The sequence below is a fragment of the Scyliorhinus canicula genome, chromosome 10, assembly GCF_902713615.1.
Source record: "Scyliorhinus canicula chromosome 10, sScyCan1.1, whole genome shotgun sequence".
NCBI lineage: Eukaryota > Metazoa > Chordata > Chondrichthyes > Carcharhiniformes > Scyliorhinidae > Scyliorhinus > Scyliorhinus canicula.
Window position 1 is genome coordinate 142,104,161 of NC_052155.1, and position 22,233 is coordinate 142,126,393.

At 49.3% G+C, this 22,233-nt stretch overlaps 1 protein-coding gene across 4 annotated transcripts in view; it reads right to left on the reverse strand.

Annotated features, from left to right (window-relative positions):
- The window catches only part of sdha (succinate dehydrogenase complex, subunit A, flavoprotein (Fp)), a 142,788-nt gene that overhangs the window by 27,460 nt on the left and 93,095 nt on the right, over nt 1–22,233 (reverse strand). For all 4 annotated transcript variants that reach the window (XR_005462135.1, XM_038809810.1, XM_038809809.1 and 1 more), the window contains exons 7-9: nt 9,317–9,441; nt 7,129–7,297; nt 1,979–2,174 (exon numbers count right to left, since the gene is read on the reverse strand). Coding sequence is in view for 3 of the 4 variants with exons in the window: in XM_038809810.1 (XP_038665738.1) it covers nt 1,979–2,174; nt 7,129–7,297; nt 9,317–9,441 (490 nt within the window). In the remaining variant the exon portion in view is untranslated. The remainder of the gene's footprint in view (nt 1–1,978; nt 2,175–7,128; nt 7,298–9,316; nt 9,442–22,233) is intronic.

Genomic DNA, 22,233 nt, shown 5'->3' on the forward strand with positions numbered 1-22,233 from the left:
ATGCGAGGGAGTGGAGAATGCGAGGGAGTGGAGAATGCGAGGGAGTGGGAGAATGCGAGGGAGTGGGAGAATGCGAGGGAGTGGGAGAATGCGAGGGAGTGCGGGAGAAATGCGAGGGAGTGGGAGAATGCGAGGGAGTGGGAGAATGCGAGGGAGTGGGAGAATGCGAGGGAGTGGGAGAATGCGAGGGAGTGGGAGAATGCGAGGGAGTGGGAGAATGCGAGGGAGTGGGAGAATGCGAGGGAGTGGGAGAATGCGAGGGAGTGGGAGAATGCGAGGGAGTGGGAGAATGCGAGGGAGTGGGAGAATGCGAGGGGAGTGGGAGAATGCGAGGGAGTGGGAAATGCGAGGGAGTGGGAGAATGCGAGGGAGTGGGAGAATGCGAGGGAGTGGGAGAATGCGAGGGAGTGGGAGAATGCGAGGGAGTGCGGAGAATGCGAGGGAGTGGGAGAATGCGAGGGAGTGGGAGAATGCGAGGGAGTGGGAGAATGCGAGGGAGTGGGAGAATGCGAGGGAGTGGGAGAATGCGAGGGAGTGGGAGAATGCGAGGGAGTGGGAGAATGCGAGGGAGTGGGAGAATGCGAGGGAGTGGGAGAATGCGAGGGAGTGGGAGAATGCGAGGGAGTGGGAGAATGCGAGGGAGTGGGAGAATGCGAGGGAGTGGGAGAATGCGAGGGAGTGGGAGAATGCGAGGGAGTGGGAGAATGCGAGGGAGTGGGAGAATGCGAGGGAGTGGGAGAATGCGAGGGAGTGGGAGAATGCGAGGGAGTGGGAGAATGCGAGGGAGTGGGAGAATGCGAGGGAGTGGGAGAATGCGAGGGAGTGGGAGAATGCGAGGGAGTGGGAGAATGCGAGGGAGTGGGAGAATGCGAGGGAGTGGGAGAATGCGAGGGAGTGGGAGAATGCGAGGGAGTGGGAGAATGCGAGGGAGTGGGAGAATGCGAGGGAGTGGGAGAATGCGAGGGAGTGGGAGAATGCGAGGGAGTGGGAGAATGCGAGGGAGTGGGAGAATGCGAGGGAGTGGGAGAATGCGAGGGAGTGGGAGAATGCGAGGGAGTGGGAGAATGCGAGGGAGTGGGAGAATGCGAGGGAGTGGGAGAGAGTGCGAGAATGCGAGAGAGTGCGAGAATGCGAGGGACAGTGCCTGTGTGTGTGGGGAAGGGGGAGAGAGAGGGAGAAAACAAGTGAGTGAGTGTGAGTGAGTGAGAGTGAGTGAGTGACACCAACACATTCTCACCCACTGATAGTGGGTGAGGGTGAGCAAGTCAACACCCTGAGACTGACACATATAAGCACTCACCCTATTCTAATCTAATGGTTATTTTTATTAATTACTTATAACAACTTATAATAAGTTATAACTTTGGCTGATTTAGCTCACTGGGTTAAATCGCTGGCTTTCAAAGCAGACCAAGCAAGCCAGCAGCACGGTTCAATTCCCGTACCAGCCTCCCCAGACAGGCGCCGGAATGTGGCAACTAGGGGCTTTTCACAGTAACTTCATTGAAGCCTACTCGTGACAATAAGCGATTTTCATTTCATTTTCAGTGCTTTATTTTGCTCAGTAAGTTATTTATTTCCTTCACATTCAACGTTAATGTATTTTGCTGAAATCAGGTCATCGAGAGATAATTGCTCGTTGGTCTACGGGTAAGATTCTCGCTTCGGGGTTTGTCCTGCATGAAAATGTGAGAGATCCCGGGTTCAAATCCCGGACGAGCCCTCTGAAGTTATTTTTAGGGGCTGGTTTAGCTCAAGGGGCTGGTTTAGTTCACTGAGCTAAATCGCTGGCTTTTGAAGCAATACAAGCAGGCCAGCAGCACGGTTCGATTCCCGTACCAGCCTCCCCGAACAGGCGCCGGAATGTGGCGCCTAGGGGCTTTTCACAGTAACTTCATTGAAGCCTACTCGTGACAATAAGCGATTTTCATTTTCATTTCATTAATTGGAAATGTGGCTTTCAATAAAATGTGATTACCTGTCCTTTGTAGTTGGTGGGGACCCCTCCCATATTGTAATGCACTGTAGGAAGGACTGGAATAGGCTCTTTGGTGACATCCACACCAGCAAAAATCATGGCAGTTTCCGAAATACCAGGCAATCGCATTGCCAGCTGCTCAGGGGGCAGGTGGTGCAGTTGTAAGTACACATGGTCTTTGTCAGGGCCACAGCCTCTGTTAAGACAATGAGGACAAATGTCAAAAGTCACAGAAGTCCAGATAAAGTACAGTCCCCATACTTCTAACAATCAATTGTCTATATAGTATAACTAATAATAGCTATTTTCTATTGTCATAGGAGACTATTAACCAATCATAGAACATAGAACAGTACAGCACAGAACAGGCCCTTCGGCCCTCAATGTTGTGCCGAGCAATGATCACCCTACTCAAACCCACGTATCCACCCTATACCCGTAACCCAACAACCCCTCCCCCCCTTAACCTTACTTTTTAGGACACTACAGGCAATTTAGCATGGCCAATCCACCTAACCCGCACATCTTTGGACTGTGGGAGGAAACCGGAGCACCCGGAGGAAACCCACGCACACACGGGGAGGACGTGCAGACTCCACACAGACAGTGACCCAGCCGGGAATCGAACCTGGGACCCTGGAGCTGTGAAGCATTTATGCTAACCACCATGCTACCGTGCTGCCCCAAATCCTTCTGAAATATTGGGTGTGCTGGCCATTTCAGGCAATTCAATAAGCTATCCAAACCTTGTTAAACTGCAATTACCTTAATTATTGCTTTCAGGCATATAAAGGTGTTGAAGTGCCTTTTAGTTGGTACCATTAAATATTCACCTGAGATATTGAGTGCCTTAAGTTGCACAGCCACCAGGAGTCCAGGAGCTTGGTGAAATAGTGGCTCTCTGACCAGGGTGACATGCAAGAACTGACCATCGGTCAGTGGTGCATCTCACTCTTCTTTGGATTAAGTAGAAGAGCTGGAAAACAGATTGGTTACGGACACTGTTTTTCGATAAACCTTGCCTATGCTAAGTAAGTACAGCAGAGAGTGAAAGACATGGGTTTCAAGTTGTTAAAGATATGCTTCAGCTACAGCCACTGTTGGTTGAGAAAGCATTTTGAAAAATATCTAAGGTTTTCTCTGCACTGTGCCTAGGGAAGGCTCAATCCTCAGGTGGATGAGTTCTACCATGCCCTAGTAATTCTCCAAGCTTTCCCTGACTAAAAATAACTGGGCCTACAACTACTGGGCAGCATGGTAGCACAGTGGTTAGCGCAGTTGCTTCAACAGCTACAGGGTCCCAGGTTCAACTCCCGTCTTGGGTCACTGTCTACACATTCTCCCAGTGTCCGCGTAGGTTCCCTCCGGGTGCTCCGGTTTCCTCCCACAGTCCAAAGATGTACAGGTTAGGTGTATTGGCCATGCTAAATTGCCCTTAGTGTCCAAAAAGGTTAGGGGTTACTGGGTTACAGGGATAGGTTGGAAGTGTGGGCTTAAATGGAGTGCTCTTTCCAAGGACGGGTGCAGACTCGATGGGCCGAATGGCCTCCTTCCGCATTGTAAATTCTATGATTCTAAGTACAACTACTGTACATTGACATGAGGCAGCAGGGGTTCTGTGCCTTAGATTCCTGTCATTGTTTTCCTCACTGTTTTGTACTCATTAACCTATTTTGCTTTATAATGCATCTGTGAAGCACCTTGGGGTGTTTTATTACAATAAATGTGCTAGATCAGGGGTGGGCAAACTACGGCCCGCGGGCCGCATGCGGCCCGCCAAAGGTATTTCTGCGGCCCACCAAGTCATTAAAAAAAAAAAAAATTTGTTTTTTAAAAAAAATTTTTTTTTTTTTTTTTTAAATTTTTTTTTAAAAGGTTAATGGGTGGGGGGGCTGTTGGGTTACTTACTGGCATAGGGTGGATACGTTGACTTGAGTAGGGTGATCATTGCTTGGCACAACGTCGAGGGCTGAAGGGCCTGTTCTGTGCTGTACTGTTCTATGTTCTATGTGAGGCGCCCAGAATCATAACCGGGTGAAGTAATTATTTTACTTAATATACTATGCGGCCCTTTGTGAATTGTGAATTTCTGAATGCGGCCCTTGCACGGAAAAGTTTGCCCACCCCTGTGCTAGATAAATGCAAGTTATATAGCCTGTTAGGCACCCACACAGAGGAGTGCAGAGAGAAACCTGGCACTGAGGCTTGTGCAGCGAGGATGCCTGGTGTAACTAAATGATCCAAGACAGAATAACCAGTCCCTTCTGTCCTCTTACAGGCTCTATGTACATCAAGTGAATTGTGCCTGATATATCCTACAATTGATAATTGGCAGAAGCCCTGAGTCTTTTGCGATTTACTCAATTTTATCAATGCCGTATTATCGGAATTTGGATGTTGTTTGTGCTCCAATACATTACAGGACATTCAGGTTGCAAATAATTGGAAAAACATTTCTCAAAAATAACTTCATTTTGAATATGATACAATGATAATGAGCTGTTTAGTAATAAATTTCAATCAATTATATTTACGCAGACCAGACAAGAGGTGACGAAAGGTCCAAGGCCAGAGTGTTTTTGGAATCTAGGTCCAAAGGCATTTATGCAGTGCAGAAGGAGGCCATTCGATCCATCGAGTCTGCACTGACCCACTTAAGCCCTCACTCCCACCCTATCCCCATAACCCAATAACCCCTTCAACCTTTTTGGTCACTAAGGGCAATTTATCATGACATTTCCCATTTATACTCAGGTACTCTACCCCAAATGTTTTTTCTCTGAAAGAAAGCTATCTAATTTGCATTTGAATGTATTAATTCCATTTACAATTATAATAAAGAGCAATAATGTTAATTTGTAACAAGTCTAAAATGTCAAGAGCAAAATTCATTCATGGACCAGTAAGAAACGGAGTCAATCTATCCGAGAAGCTCTGCTAGCAGCATGAAACCCAGACAGAGGACTAGCATGTTTCAGAATCTCATTCTTCACCTAGACATGGGACTTGTGCAGGGCTGAGCCAACAGCAAAAACTTACAATTTGTACAATTTAAGGGGTGAATGGAGAGGCAGAGAGGGAGTGAAGGGGGGGCGAGGGAGCGAGGGGGCGAGGGAGCGAGGGGGCGAGGGGGCGAGGGAGAGAGGGGGCGAGGGAGAGAGGGGGCGAGGGAGAGAGGGGGCGAGGGAGAGAGGGGGCGAGGGAGAGAGGGGGCGAGGGAGAGAGGGGCGAGGGAGAGAGGGGCGAGGGAGAGAGGGGGGAGGGAGAGAGGGGCGAGGGAGAGAGGGGCGAGGGAGAGAGGGGCGAGGGAGAGAGGGGCGAGGGAGAGAGGGGCAAGGGAGGGGAGAGAGGGCGCGAGGGAGGAGAGGGGCTCGAGGGAGGAGTGAGAGGGAGGAGAGAGAGAGGGGGCGAGAGAGGGGAGAGAGGGGGCGAGGGAGGGGAGAGAGGGGGCGAGGGAGGGGGGAGAGGGGGCAAGGGAGGGGGCGAGAGGGGGCGAGGGAGGGTGCGAGGGAGAGGGGGAGAGGGGGGGAGAGGGGGCGAGGGGGGGCGAGGGGGGAGAGGGGCGAGGGGGAGAGGGAGCGAGGGGAGGAGGGGGGCGGAGGGAGAGAGGCGGGGCGGAGGGAGGAGAAGGGGGCGAGGGAGAGAGGGGGCGAGGGAGAGCGAGGGAGAGAGGGGGCGAGGGAGAGAGGGAGAGAGGGGAGAGAGGGAGAGAGAGGGGGCGAGGGAGAGAGAGAGGGGGCGAGGGAGAGAGGGGGCGAGGGGAGCGAGGGGGCGAGGGAGAGAGGGGGCGCGAGGGAGAGAGGGGGCGAGGGAGAGAGGGGGCGAGGGAGAGAGGGGGCGAGGGAGAGAGGGGGAGGGAGAGAGGGGAGAGAGGGGGGAGGGAGAGAGGGGGGAGGAGAGAGGGGAGAGGGGGCGAGGGAGAGAGGGGCGAGGGGAGAGGGGCGAGGGAAGAGAGGGGCGAGGGGAGAGGGGCGAGGGAGAGGGGGCAGGGAGGGAGGAGAGAGGGGGCAGGGAGAGAGGGGAGAGGGAGAGAGGGGCAAGGGAGGGGAGAGAGGGCGCGAGGGAGGAGAGTGGCTCGAGGGAGGAGTGAGAGGGAGGAGAGAGAGAGGGGGCGAGAGAGGGGAGAGAGGGGGCGAGGGAGGGGAGAGAGGGGGCGAGGGAGGGGAGAGAGGGGCGAGGGAGGGGGGCGGGGGGGGCGAGGGGGGGGGGGGGGAGAGGGCGAGGGAGGGGCGAGGGAGAGGGGAGAGGGGGGAGAGGGGCGAGGGGGAGCGGGGGAGAGGGGCGAGGGGGCGAGGGGGCGAGGGAGAGAAGGGGGCGAGGAGAGAGGGGGCGAGGGAGAGAAGGGGGCGAGGGAGAGAGGGGGGCGAGGGAGGAGGGGGCGAGGGGAGAGAGGGGGCGAGGGAGAGAGGGGGCGAGGGAGAGAGGGGGCGAGGGAGGAGAGGGGGCGAGGGGAGGAGGGGGGGCGAGGGAGAGAGGGGGCGAGGGAGAGAGGGGGCGAGGGAGAGAGGGGGCGAGGGAGAGAGGGGGCGAGGGAGAGAGGGGGCGAGGGAGAGAGGGGGCGAGGGGAGAGAGGGGGCGAGGGGAGAGAGGGGGCGAGGGGGGAGAGAGGGGGCGAGGGAGAGAGGGGGCGAGGGAGAGAGGGGGCGAGGGAGAGAGGGGGCGAGGGAGGGAGAGGTACAGAGGGAGAGAGGGAGAGAGGGAGAGAGGGGGCGAGGGAGAGAGGGGGCGAGGGAGAGAGGGGGCGAGGGAGAGAGGGGACGAGGGGAGAGGGGGCGAGGGAGAGAGGGGGTGAGGGAGAGAGGGGGTGAGGGAGAGAGGGGGTGAGGGAGAGAGGGGGCGAGGGAGAGAGGGGGCGAGGGAGAGAGGGGGCGAGGGAGAGAGGGGGCGAGGGAGAGAGGGCGGCGAGAGAGATGGGGCGAGGGAGAGAGGGGGCGAGGGAGAGAGGGGGCGAGGGAGAGAGGGGGCGAGGGAGAGAGGGGGGCGAGGGAGAGAGGGGGCGAGGGAGAGAGGGGGGCGAGGGATGGGGTGAGCGCAAGGGCAGAGGGATAAGAGTTGGGGGGGGAGGAGGAGGAGGAGGAGGAGCAGGAGGAGGAGGAGATCTTACTTCCACAGAAGAAACAAAGGCAAACAAACCGACAGGTAATGCTTACCGTCCTTCACGGATTTCAATGGTTATAGATCGCGAAACCACATCTCTGGAAGCAAGATCTTTTGCCACAGGAGCATAGCGCTCCATAAACCTCTCTCCCTCATGATTGATGAGAATTCCACCTTCACCACGACAACCTTCAGTGATGAGGCAACCAGCACCATAAATACCTGAAGCATGCAACCAACATAGATTTTAGGTATTTCCTGATCTAATGCAACAGGATTTAAGGTACAAGTCAGAGAGTGAAACATCCAATGTTATTGATCATCCTACAATTGTCCAACACAGGTGCATCAACTCTGAAGGAGAGTCATTCAGATTTTAAACATAAACTTGATTTTTCTCCCCACCGATGCTCCCAGACCTGCTGTGTTTCTTCGCATTTTCTGTTTTTGTTATGAAATTAACAGACATGAGCAGTGCCACAAATTACTTTAAAGCATTGTAAAGTCACTTTGTACTATAAACCCAAGGCATTTAGTTTTTCTGGAGTCAGCCTTAGCTCAGTGGCAGTACCTTCCATTTGGGGATTGTGTGTACAAGTCCCCACCCCCCCCAAAAACGTAAGGCTGACACTCCAGTGCAGTACTGAGGGAACGCTGCACTTTTGAACGTGCCATTTTTCTGCTGAGATAGTAAACTGTATGCCCTTGCTGGTGGACGCAATAAAATCCCACAGCACTGTTCAAAGAAAAGGAGGAATGTCTTGGCGAATATTTACCTTCAACAAATATATATATTTTAAAATTTAGAGTACCCACTAATTAATGCAATTAATGGGCAATTTACCGTGGCCAATATATCTATCCTGCACATAAGAGTCATCGAGTCATAGATATTTACAGCATGGAAACAGGCCCTTTGGCCCAGCTTGGCCATGCCACCCAGTTTCTATCAAGTGCTAAGCTAGTCCCACTTGCCTGCATTTGGATTCTAAGGTGGCACTAAACCAGTGGTAGCAGGAGCTAACCATCAAGACTAGATACATTTGGATGCCCTAACCCCATCAAGAAGAGTGTGCTGGCTAATATTGAAACAGCCATTTCTCAGGCCAAGACCAAGGACAGGGCAGAAACCATCAGAACTAAATGCGTCCTCATACTTATTCCCCTCTCTTTGCTGTTATATTCCAGAAACTCAGGTGACTTTCAAAGTTTGGCAATGACTGATCCTGCTATTCATTGTGATAGTGTGAAATATCTCCGTTGTTCCATGCAGGCTGAAGGAAATGGCAGCTTCCACAGGATTTTCTTTTTGAAAGAGCAGACATCTGTTCTGATCCAATAGGTTCTCTTTCTCCAAGACACTTGACCCAGACACTTACAACCAGACACTTTAGCACAATCCGATAATTTAAACACTAGCATAGATGCAAGGATTCCCAAACTGCATTGAGTCAATCTTTTACACAACCTGTTAAAGTCTATGATATGTACTTCCATGTAATGACGATCAGTTTTCCGACATCTAAACATGCTCCTAGGCATTTAACAGATCATCTTTCTCATAGATTTCATCCAAAAACTCTGATTAAAGGGCCAAACATTGATCACTATCCAACTGATGGGCATCCATTTACTTCTGGTAATAAGTAACAACGCACAGCCATACTTGTTTTCTTGTTCGGTAGGGGTGCTACCCATGTCCACATATGTAGCACATTCTTCCACTGGTTATATGGTTCAGACACCGAGGATATTGGAGGGTGATCACAGTTTGACAGCTTATATTTGCTTTCTGCAATTTTCCCCAATGCTCATTGGGATTTAGTTTTTTGTCTGCAAATAATTTCTTGGATTCCGACCTTCTCCTTTAGCAATATTCACTGCTACTATGTTAAAATCCAGGAAGTTAGGCGGCAAAGATTAGAGCTAATACTAATCTTTACAGCTGTTTTTGTGCATTTATTTACAGAGTTACAAAAAACATGTTTCACTATGTTAATGATGCTGTATAAATGCAAGTTATCAAAGAGAGTACAAGTCAAAACAATTCCTCGCAAATAGAAAAACTATATTTAAGCACCTATTCTGGAAATGAAATCTCCTGGCACCATTGAGCTTGCAAAGCCATTCTAATCATATCCTTTTAAGTTGCTGCCACAAATTCATTTAGGGCCTTCATTAAAAAGAATAGAAATAAAATCAAAAGAATACGCTGGGCATTTGTGGAAGCAATCCACGTACCTGTGGGGTGAAACTGGACAAATTCCAAGTCCTGATTGGGTAATCCAGCTCGAGTAACCATGGCACTTCCATCTCCAGTACTTGTATGTGCTGAAGTACAACTGAAGTAAGTTCTTCCATATCCACTGTCAAACAGAACAAATATTTAGCCAACAGCTTAACTTACATAAAAGATTTTTGCTCATATTGCTTATCCACAATCTCATATGACATTGTAATCACATTATTTATTGCTCCATAAATTTTCAGTTTGAATTCAAAACTCTTTTTCAGCAGGGAAATGTCAACTAATGTTATTTATATGGATGTCCAATAGGTATTTGATAAAGTTCCTTAAAACAGACCGTCAACTTAATTTATTAAGGGATAAGGGGAAAAGTGGGTAAATGGAATTAGGTTCCAGATTAACCATCTCACTCACTGGCAGCAGAATTGAAATGCTTCGACCAATAACTGGCAGAGCACATACAAACTGCAGGATGAGCAACAGCCCCATTGTATTTCCCACATTTCTTCAGGGTAAATTCCAGAGATTCATGTTCCAGGTTGACAGAGAGGACCTAAGGACTTTGAGGGACAGACTTGGGCAAATGCTCTTCGAACTCAGAGATGTAAATTATAAATGCCATCCACCCCTCTCCAAAAAGTAAGGCTACTCTCACAAAAGCACTTCACAGCATTTTAAATAGGTGGAGTAACTACCAACAAATAAGGGCTGACAAAATACACATTTTGCCACTTATCAAGCAAGGTAACATAAGCCACTGGAGATAATGACAACCCATGCTTGACCAATTCCTGGCTGAGGCAGGGATCACATCAAACAAGAAGTACCAATTAACACAAGTCACTGTCAAGTGGTTTCCTGGACTTTTTTTGATTACCAAGAGGAATTGGAGAGGTTTTCCAGATTCCCTGTAGTTTACACCTCGCCATGGAGATTATGTCACCTAGGGATATGGAGTCCTTTGACTTGATGCATTAGGCATCAAAACTCTGTGTGACAGGCTAGATCGACCAGTTGGTCACATTCTGTCCAATGTTTTAATGTGTTTGTACATTCATGCCCCTGCACACATTTGCATAGCATTTGGAGTCAAAATCATGACTTTTTATTGCTTTTGATTTAATATAGTGCTCATCAGGATGTACGATCTGATGCAACAGTGGCAAAGCTGCATGGGGTGGTTTTTGAGTTTGAATGGAATAAAGTCATAATCAGAGAGGCTTACATTAACACTGCAATGAAGTTACTTTCATTACGCCACACTCCGGCGCCTGTTCGGGTACACAGAGGGGGAAATCAGAATATCCAATTCACCTAACAAGCACGTCTTTTGGGACTTGAGAGGGGAAACCGGAGCGCCCGCAGGAAACCGCGCAGACACAGGGAGAAGACGCAGACGCCGCAGCCAAGTGGGAATCGAACCCAGGACCCTGGTGCTGTGAAGCATTAGTGCTAACTACTGTGCTACCTTGTCGCCCTTCACCATGGTTTCATGATAAAATATGAAAAGAATCAATTCTAGATTTAAATATGCCTCGAGTTTGTTATGGGCCAGTGTTTAGAAAACTCCAAAGTATATCATGGAGTTCACCTGACCTACAGCTGTCTATTGATTTTGGTTATGATCAGCACAAGGGCCCGCCTTTCAGGTGTTATTCAACAGAGGCCTTGAGCACTTTTAATCAAAAACAAAGTTTATTCTACGAATTTAGTTAACATTTTTATTAACAGACACAGTAAGCATTTTAATCAACTACAATCATAAATATCCCACACATCTATGGTACACTATGTATAACTCTTAATACATTTCCCCCTTGAGCTGTTCCAATTTAATAACAAGATCCCATAAACCAGAAAACCCTTTTCAAAGTTGTGGTCCAGTACACAGCACTCAATAGCAGGTTGGAATTTCTTCCAGAAAACAATTATTTATTTTCAAGTTATCAAGCAGTTTGGAAACAGCTTTTAAAATGCAGATGGAGAAAAAAAATCTTCTTTCAACCTGTGCAGAACAAAACCAGTTCAAACTCAAAGTGAAAGTAAAACTCAGAGCCACAGCCCAGCTCCCAACTCAAAAAAGTAAAAACCCAGGGCCACAGCCCAGCTCCCACCCACACAAAGTCATGTGATAGGACAAAAACATTTCTTAAAGGGACATTCTCATGACACTGCAATATTATTGGATAGTTTCAGTATAACTGCATATATGTCATTTATATAATATATATGACAAATGTTAAGCCCAACAATGTCTCTACTTCCGAAGGAAGCTAAAGAAATTTGGCATATCTGCATCGACTCGCACAAATTTCTACAGATGTGCCATAGAGAGCATCCTATCTGGCTGCATCACAGTTTGGTATGGCAACTGCTCGGGGGACGATCGCAAGAAACTGCAGAGTGTGGTGAACACAGCCCAACGCATTACACATGCTTGCCATTCTCACACTGATTCTGTCTACACATCCTGCTGCCTCGGGAAGGCAGACAGCATTGTCAGAGACCCCTCGCACCCAGGGCTTGCCCCCTTCCAGACCCTTCCATCAGGCAGAAGATACAGGAGTCTGAAGTCCCGTACATCCAGACTTAGGAACAGCTTCTTCCCAAGTTACCAGACTCCTCAACAACTCTCCCTCAGACTGATCTGTTCCCTATAAAATACTATTCACGATGCTCTATGCTGCTTTGAAAATGAAAATGACTTATTGTCACAAGTAGGCTTCAAATGAAGTTACTGTGAAAAGCCCCTAGTCGCCACATTCCGGCCCCTGTTCTGGGAGGCTGGTACGGGAACAGGTGCCTGGGGAGGGGGGGGGGTTGGACGGCAGAGGTGGGGGTGGACGGCAGAGGTGGGGGTGGACGGCAGAGGTGGGGGTGGACGGCAGAGGTGGGGGTGGACGGCAGAGGTGGGGTGGACGGCAGAGGTGGGGGTGGACGGCAGAGGTGGGGGTGGACGGCAGAGGTGGGGGTGGACGGCAGAGGTGGGGGTGGACGGCAGAGGTGGGGGTGGACGGCAGAGGTGGGGGTGGACGGCAGAGGTGGGGGTGGACGGCAGAGGTGGGGGTGGACGGCAGAGGTGGGGGTGGACGGCAGAGGTGGGGGTGGACGGCAGAGGTGGGGGTGGACGGCAGAGGTGGGGGTGGACGGCAGAGGTGGGGGTGGACGGCAGAGGTGGGGGTGGACGGCAGAGGTGGGGGTGGACGGCAGAGGTGGGGGTGGACGGCAGAGGTGGGGGTGGACGGCAGAGGTGGGGGTGGACGGCAGAGGTGGGGGTGGACGGCAGAGGTGGGGGTGGACGGCAGAGGTGGGGGTGGACGGCAGAGGTGGGGGTGGACGGCAGAGGTGGGGGTGGACGGCAGAGGTGGGGGTGGACGGCAGAGGTGGGGGTGGACGGCAGAGGTGGGGGTGGACGGCAGAGGTGGGGGTGGACGGCAGAGGTGGGGGGTGGACGGCAGAGGTGGGGGTGGACGGCAGAGGTGGGGGTGGACGGCAGAGGTGGGGGTGGACGGCAGAGGTGGGGTGGGCGGCAGAGGTGGGGGTGGGCGGCAGAGGTGGGGGTGGACGGCAGAGGTGGGGGTGGACGGCAGAGGTGGGGGTGACGGCAGAGGTGGGGGTGGACGGCAGAGGTGGGGGTGGACGGCAGAGGTGGGGGTGCGGCAGAGGTGGGGGTGGACGGCAGAGGGGGGGGTGGACGGCAGAGGTGGGGGTGGACGGCCGAGGTGGGGGTGGACGGCAGAGGTGGGGGTGGACGGCAGAGGTGGGGGTGGGACGGCAGAGGTGGGGGTGGGACGCAGAGGTGGGGGTGGACGGCAGCACAGGAGGTGGGGGTGGACGGGCAGAGGTGGGGGGTGGACGGCAGAGGTGGGGGTGGACTGGCAGCAGGTGGGGGTGGACGGCAGTACGGTGGGGTGTGGACGGCAGAGGTGGGGGTGGACGGCAGAGGTGGGGGGTGGACGGCAAGAGGTGGGGGTGGACGGCAGAGGGGGGGGTGGACGGCAGAGGTGGGGGGTGGACGGCAGAGGTGGGGGTGGACGGCAGAGGTAGGGGTGGGCGGCAGAGGTGGGGGTGGGCCGAGGGTTCTGTGATAAGATTGGGAAAGTATGTGGAGGGACACAAAGCCCCCCCTCCAACCCCGCCCCCCCCAACCCCCCCTCCCTCCATCCCTCCCTCCAACCCACTCCCCTCCCCCCAAACCCCCCCTCCCCCCCCCAACCCCCCCTCCCCAACCCACCCCCCCACCTCCCCCCAAACCCCCTTCAACCCCCGCTCCCACACCCCACCCCCCCACCTCCCCCCACCCAACCCCCCTTCCCCCCTCCTCCCCCAACCAACCCCCCCACTCCCCCTCCAACCCTCCCCTCAACCCCCCACTCCCCCTCCCCTCAACCCCCCCTCAACCCTCCCCTCAACCCACCACTCATCCTACCCCTCCCCCTCCAACCCCCCCTCCCCCCCCCCCCCCTCCCCCCTCCCCCTCCCCCTCCCCCTCCAACTCCAACTCCAACCCCAACCCAACCCCTCCCATGGCAGGTTGATGAAAAAAGTGAAGTTGTATGGTGTTCAGGGTGTACTAGCTAGATGGATAAAGAACTGGCTGGGCAACAGGAGACAGAGAGTAGTGGTGGAAGGGAGTGTCTCAAAATGGAGAAAGGTGACTAGTGGTGTTCCACAGGGATCTTTGCTCGGACCACTGTTGTTTATGATCTGGACGATGGTATAAGTGGTCTGATGGGAAAGTTTGCATATGATACTAAGATTGGTGGAGTTGCAGATAGCGAGGCGGACTGTCAAGAGAATACAGCAAAATATAGATAAATTGGAGAGTTGGGCAGAGAAATGGCAGATGGAGTTCAATCCAGGCAAATGCGACGTGATGCATTTTGGAAGATCTAACTCAAGAGCGGACTATATGGTCAATGGAAGAGTCCTGGGGAAAATTGATGTACAGAGAGATCTGGGAGTTCAGGTCCATTGTACCCTGAAGGGGGCAACGCAGGTCGATAGAGTGGTCAAGAAGGCATACAGCATGCTTGCCTTCATCGGACGGGGTATTGAGTACAAGAGTCGGCAGGTCATGTTACATTTGTATCGGACTTTGGTTAGGCCACATTTGGAATACTGCGTGCAGTTCTGGTCGCCACGTTACCAGAAGGATGTGGATGCTTTAGAGAGGGTGCAGAGGAGGTTCACCAGGATGTTGCCTGGTATGGAGGGTGCTAGCTATGAAGAAAGGTTGAGTAGAATTAGGATTGTTTTCATTGGAAAGACGGAGGTTGAGGGGGGACCTGATTGAGGTCTACAAAATTATGAGAGGTATGGACAGGGTGGATAGCAACAAGCTTTTTCCAAGAGTGGGGGTGTCAGTTACAAGGGGTCACGAATTCAAAGTGAGAGGGGGAAAGTTTAAGGGAGATGTGTGTGGAAAGTTTTTAACGCAGAGGGTGTTGGGTGACTGGAACGCTTTAACAGCAGAGGTGGTAGAGGCGGGCACGATAGCATCATTTAAGAGGCAGCTAGACGGGTATATGAACGGGCGGGAATAGAGGGAAGTAGAAAATAGGAGACAGGTTTAGATAAAGGATCTGGATCGGCGCAGGCTGGGAGGGCCGAAGTGCCTGTTCCTGTGCTGTAATTTTCTTTGTTATACTATCTCTAATTAACAATGCCACCGCCCCCCCCCCCCCCCCCTACCTCTAGTTCAGATGCAACCCGTCCTGCTTGTACAGGTCCCACCTTCCCCAGAATGTGCTCCAATTATCCAAATACCTGAAGCCCTCCCTCCTACACCATTCCTGCAGCCACGTGTTCCAACTGCACTCTCTCCCTATTCCTAGCCTCGCTATCACGTGGCACCGGCAACAAACCAGAGATGACAACTCTGTCTGTCCTGGCTTTTAACTTCCAGCCTAACTCCCTAAACTCGTTTATTACCTCCTATCTATTACCTCCCTTTTCCTACCTACATTGTTATAGAACATTACAGCGCAGTACAGGCCCTTCGGCCCTCGATGTTGCGCCGACCTGTGAAATCACTCTTAAGCCCATCTACACTATTCCCTTATCATCCATATGTTTATCCAATGACCATTTAAATGCCCTTAATGTTGGCGAGTCCACTACTGTTGCAGGCAGTACCAATGTGTACCACGACTTCTGGCCGCTCACCCTCCCCCTTCAGGATCCTGAAGACACGATCAGAGACATCCCTGATGACATCCCTGGCCCTGGCACCCGGGAGGCAGCATACTTTCCTGGAGTCTCGCTCATGACCACAGAATCTCCTATCTATTCCCCTCACCATTGAATCTCCTATTACTATTGGTTTTCTATTCTCCCCCCTTCCCTTCTGAGCCCCTGAGCCAGACTCAGAGACCTGTCCGCTAGTGCCTTCCCCCCCAACAGCATCCAAAATGGTATACTTGTTTTGAAGGGGAACGGCAACGAGGGATCCCTGCACTGTCTGCCTGTTCGTTTTCTTTCCCCTGACTGTAACCCAGCTACTCTTGTCCTGTACCTTGGGTTTGGTTACCTCCCTGTAACTCTTCTCTATAACTCCCTCTGCCTCCCGGATGATCGGAAGTTCATCCAGCTCCAGAACACAGTCTCTGAGGAGCTGGAGTTGGGTCCACTTCCCGCAGGTATAGTCAGCGGGGACACTAGTGGTATCCCTCACCACCCACATCCTACAGGAGGAGCATGCCCTGTGGACCAACTGGACCTCCACCCTCCGACTCTGCTCCCAGTCAGCTGCACTCTGTAAACTCCTGGCTCCATTCTCGCTCTTTGCGGAAATGAAATGAAAGGAGCACCTTGCTCCCTCCTCACCTAACTCCCTCAGTCATGCACGGTAGCATGGTGGTTAGCGTCAATGCTTCACAGCTCCAGGGTCCCAGGTTCAGTTCCCGGCTGGGTCACTGTCTGTGCGGAGTCTGCACATCCTCCCCGTGTGTGCGTGGGTTTCCTCCGGGTGCTCCGGTTTCCTCCCACAGTCCAAAGATGTGTGGGTTAGGTGGATTGGCCATGCTAAATTGCCCGTAGTGTCCTAAAAAGTAAGGTTAAGGGGGGGTTGTTGGGTTACGGGTATAGGGTGGATACGTGGGTTTGAGTAGGGTGATCATTGCTCGGCACAACATCGAGGGCCGAAGGGCCTGTTCTGTGCTGTACTGTTCTATGTTCTATAACTGTCACTATAGCACTCAAATGCACCAAATTTAGCATTCAGTGCAAACCCACTGTATGTATCGGAACTGAGTGGGTCAATGGGGGGCATATTGGAGTTCCTTTGAGCAGTTGGGTTTTTCCGGGATGTAAACTAAATTTAGGGAAAAGTGAATATGGTGTCTTGGCCAGGATTGGGGGCAGTGGTGGTGGGGGGTGCGGCTACCATTCCATAGGGCGGGTAGTCACTTTAGATATCTGGGGGTGCAGGTGGCACGGGAGTGGGGGGGGGGCTCCGTAGGTATAACATTACTAGTTTGGTAGGGAGGGTAAAAGCGGACCTGACAAGGTGGGATGGTCTCCCTCTTTCACTGGCAGGTCGGGTACAGGCAATTCAAATTAACGTGTTGCCACGATTCGTGTTTATTTTTCAGTGCCTGCCGATCTTCCTGCCAAAGGCATTTTTCAACGAGGTTGAAAAGATGATCACCTCGTTTATATGGGGGGAGGGGGGAAAGAGAATGGATGGTGGCCAGGATTAGGAAGGTGTCATTGCAGAGAGGACAGCGGTCAGGGGGGTTGGGTCTTCTGCATTTACCATATTATTACTGGGCGGCAAATGCAGAGAAGGTGAGGAGCTGGGTTAGAAGGGGTCTCCCAGTGGGTGAGAATGGAGGAGAGTTTGTGCAGGGGATCAGGGCTGATGACACTGGCAACAGAGTCGCTCCCGATGGCTCTGGGGAAATACTCAGGAAGTCTGGTGGCAGTAGTGATCCAGAATTATCCTGAAAATCTGGAGGCAGTTGCTCCAGGACTTTAGGCTCGGGGCGGGATCAAGGTGAGGAATTGAACAAACGAATGTGATATAAAATGGGATAATTAGTTAGAATAATGTAGAGGATAGAGCCGGTCTGATGGTAGTGAGTTTGCATGGTAATGAACAAAGGAATTCAGCAAAGCGTGGCCAGGAAGGGGGGAGGGGAGCCTCGTGCAGAGGATGGTGTAAAGGATGCTGGGTAACAAGAGGCGAAATCAAAGGTCAGTCTGGGGATTTGAAACTTTAAAAATTCAGTCTATGTAGGTACGACTGAGGGTTGAGGAAAACTGATGGGATGTCATAGTGATAGTTGAGGTAAAGGTCTTTAACGGGTTGAGGGAATGTCACAGAGACATTTCAGTTAAGACCACTGATGGAATGTTCTGGAGACAATTGAATTCCGTACAATTAGAATTGGCTAAAATTGGTTATATTAAATTACACTTTAATTCAGTTAAGGTCTTTAGCGGGTTGAGGGAATGTCACAGAGACAATTCAGTTAAGACCACTGATGGAATGTTCTGGAGACAATTCAATTCTGTACAATTAGAATTGGCTAAATTAAAAATTTATTCTTGGGAATATGGGTGAAACAACGAATTGGGAGATGAATGGCCACTAGGGGGAACCAGAAGTTTAGAACTGTATTGGAAAGTGGAGCTCTCAGGATTTGCTAAAAGTATATTGTGGGTTGTTCGCAAATTCAAACTTTTATTGTTCGGTTGGTTGAGATGAATTAAAGTATAATGATTTGAATTCCTTTTGTTTGAATGGAGATCTCCAATGAATTAATGAGTCCGTTTAATAAGAATTTGTGAACTTCCTCTGGTATTCCTGGTTTTTAAAATGTTGTGTTCTGCAAAACGAAGTTGCACATCAATTAGGAGGAGCGAATACACGGCAGTTAAAGTGAGATTTAAAACGGGGTAAGCATTTGAAAGTTCTTTAGAAAATCAGTAATAATGATTAACATTGTGGGAGTTAATTAGGACACAATTCTGAGGAAGTAAACAAAAAGCAAAATCAAAATGTATAAATTGGGTTTTGTAAATGATTAGTTTGAACTGGAACAAAGGGATCTAGGTGAGTTTGAGGCGATGGAAGTGATATGGTACCCTCCACCGGGTCCTAGTGCCCGCTGCCTTGCAAGCGGATGGAGCTTTAGGGTATAAAGATATGGGACTGGAGTTTAGATAGGGAATATTACTTGCAGTATCAGGAAATGAGAATCTGATGGCAGGAAAAGATTAATAAAATAGATGCATAAAAAGAAAAATCAAGATATAAAAACCGACTGGTAACTGGAGGAAATAGTGAAAGCAAAACTAGCAATAGAAAGAATGACACAGGGTTAATCAGCACATTATTCCAGCACACAATTCAGGGAAACCGACACAGGCCGTAAAATCAATATCCCTTGACCCGAGGTGCCAAATGCGAGCTGGAGATAATGATCAAAGACTTGGAACAGCAGGGAATCATTCAAGAAGTCACATATGCATCAACGAATAGCCCACTTCAGGCAGTTAGCAAGCCTGATGGTACATTTAGAATGGTAACGAATTACAAAGCATTAAACAAGGTCACAAAAAAAGAAGGATAAACGGTATTTAATAAATTCACAAACTACATTGGAGAAGGTGGCAGGCAAACTTATTTAACTACTATAGATTTAGCCAACGGTTTCTGGAGTTTTCCGTTAGACCCAGACAGCAGGGAAGAGACAGCCTTTACCTTTGGCACTAAACATTGCGTATACTGTAAATTGCATCAAGGATATGTTAATTCCCCGAACCACTTTCAGGCAATAGTAAGGGAGCTGATTAAAGATGACTTGGCTTTAGTATATATTGATGATGTGTTAATTGGAGATGATGATCAGGGGACACATGTTGAAAGAGTGACCAAAATTATTAAAACACTTAGTGAAGTAGGATTTAAAATAGGGGTAAAGAAATGTCAGATTGGCAGGAGCAAAGTCGACTATTTAGGGTATTCAGTGTCAAAGGCAGGTAGGGAAGCCAGCGTTGGGATGAGAGAGAAAGTTACTAGAATCACAGCACCCATTTCATGAAGTGGGGTTCAGCAAATCATGAGAAATTAGGAGTATTTGAGACCAGTGGTAGAAGACTTTAGTCTTTATGCTAGACCCATTCATGAAACTTTCGAAAAGGGATTTTAGGTGAACCAGTGAAGTAGTTTGGACTAGTTAAAAACAGCTGTAGCAACATCAGTAATTAGAGGAGAGACATGAAGGGACGATTTGAGCATTAAATTTGATCTGTACGCAAATGGATATGGTACAGTGCTTGCTAATCAGAGTACTCAGACACTTATCAAACATTGACAGGAAATTGGGCAAGGGCTGAACAAACGTTTTCGGACATCGCAAAATGTCTGGCAGCCATAACAAAAAAGGATAGCAGAGGGTTACAACTGAAATTTAGAATTGACAGAGTTAACCAAGAGACAGGGTTGCCAGCAAGGCACGAATACAGCTCGATGGGAAAGATGGGAAAGCATTCTTTCACACTCTGCCTTAATGTTTATTCATAACATTACAAAGGGACAGAAACTAGATAAATCAGTTAGCAAAACAGAGTTGGTACATACGGATGGTAGTAAAGTTAAGGAGGACGAACACAAGCTAGATGGGCATCCATTTTAAACATTTCAGGAAAGAATATGGTGGAGAAACAGGGAGTAGCATAGAAACTGAAACACCGATGGAGGAATGGTCATGAGAGCATGCAGGCCCTCTTTTTCCTAGGAAATTTGTACTTTTTAATCAGAGCTGATAGAAGCACGGTGGAAGTTGGATTAGAGAATTGGTCCCCAGTTTAAAATGATTCATTGTGAACATAATGAAACATCGTGTCAAAGGTGTGGCACGTCCTGTAGTTTGGTCAAGGAGTAATCATATGAAACCTAGAAGAATGACAGATACAGCATAGTCAGACGATTTGATATTGCATTTAGAACAATAGAAATGGGGAAATGCTTCGAAGCAATACTGGTGATTGAAGTTTGTGACCACAAGATAAATTTTGACCATGGGATGGTGTGCTAATGACAAATGGTAATTACTGCAGAGAAAACCTAGCTGACGACAAGTGATTGGGAAAGGGTGTGCAAGCTTGTGGACAAGTGACAAACTTGTGGTATTGATTAGTGAGGGAGTACGTAGTTTATGTTGTTGGGATGACCTGGGGACGTAAAATTAGCCTAACAGTGCTTAGAGACTGCATCACTGCAATGATGCGTGCCACAGGTTAGATCATATCCCCCAACTGCTCGGACAAGGGAAAAATAAATGTTTGGGTGTGGGTGTCAGGATGCCAGAAACCTGTTAGCAGCATCGATAGGACAGATGATACAGTGAAAATGTTATGTTTGGAACTTAGCTTTCAAACAAAATCCTGTCACAATCAGAAGTAAAAACATTGAAGTAGATGCAGTAGCAACATCCAAAATGGATCAGGGAAAGTTTTGACCTGATTGAATCACTGAGTTAGAAAAAGAGGAATGGTGGCAATGGAAATCCGGAAGTCCTGGAGAGGGTACTTCTGGAATATCGAAGCAAGGATAGGAAGATACAAATCAAGAAATAGGGCCCTCTCCGCCTTTGACCTGTTCATTTGGGTTTCAGATGAAGCAACAATAATACAGATAAAGAACCTGAACAACACTCGGGAGAAGAATGTTTCAGACAGTATGGGGAAAAACTAATGATACAATTGGCTACATATTTGAGGGAATTAAATGATAGAGCCCAGAAGAAAAACTTTACGGGTTAGAAACAAATCAAAATATCAAATTATTACTGAATAAGTGAAACCTCCGGTCAGACATCTCTAACTGGACGTTAGCTGATGGACGATCTGTGGTCTCCATGAGGCGCGTATTACACGGTGGAGTTATTAAGGTTCTCGGCAGACAGCAGCGACTGATGAGAAACCCCCATATTTTAAATGACAATAATTTAAGAATCTTGGCAACTTGATGCCACGAGGGGAAATTTGTAACGAATGCAGCAACCAATATAGCATTGGAGAGTATAACAGTTATTACAGATGAAATGTCCTGTAAGTTGTTAGGGACTGTTATGTATGGATTCAATTGGGTTGTAACCCCAAAACGTTAACTGCATTCGTGTGCGAGTAGCGTTATTTCAAAGTTTAAAAAAAAGGACAAACAAATAATGGCAAGTATACACTTCATGCTGTAAGGAAAATGATAACGGTCGAAAGGGGTTTGAAGAAAACTGAGCTATTGTCTCAAGTAAGCCAGGGCTGGCAGATTACATGATTCAGTATAATGTTCGACATTAGTGTAAGGAAGTCAGGAATAGAAACAGGATCGGTTGAAGCTCCTGCAATTAATAAAGCAAGGCAATCAGTGGATAATACAGGATATTATAATTTGTCATTCCAATGAGAAACAGAAAGCACTTCCTAAAAAAAACCCAGTGAGGGATAAAAGACCTTTTGGTCGCTGATATACTGAATTGTGTGCTGTTTCTAAGGGACATGAGGAAGCTTCTACGGTGCTGCTACCCCAAGGTAGTCAGATGCCTTGGAGGTAGTGGAACACACAGATATAGCCATTGTGTTACCTTCCTGAGCGGCGACAGCTATGGTTCACGGTGATTGGACTTGAGGAAAGAACGATACAAAGGGTCTATTGACACTGGTCTGCGAGATGGATGCATTTACCATTGATTTCCGTGCACAGTTTACAAATCATGACATGTACATATGAATGACAAGGATGAGGGATAGTTGCTAGTCAGTACAACTATAAGAGGGATATAAACCCGACAGCAGGATTCAGCTCAGAGTTCGCTCTCATAGCTTGGTCATGGGGTTTTACCTGATGCATGGATTGATAATACTTGTTATTATAATTGTATACTGTATAATCACTGGATGC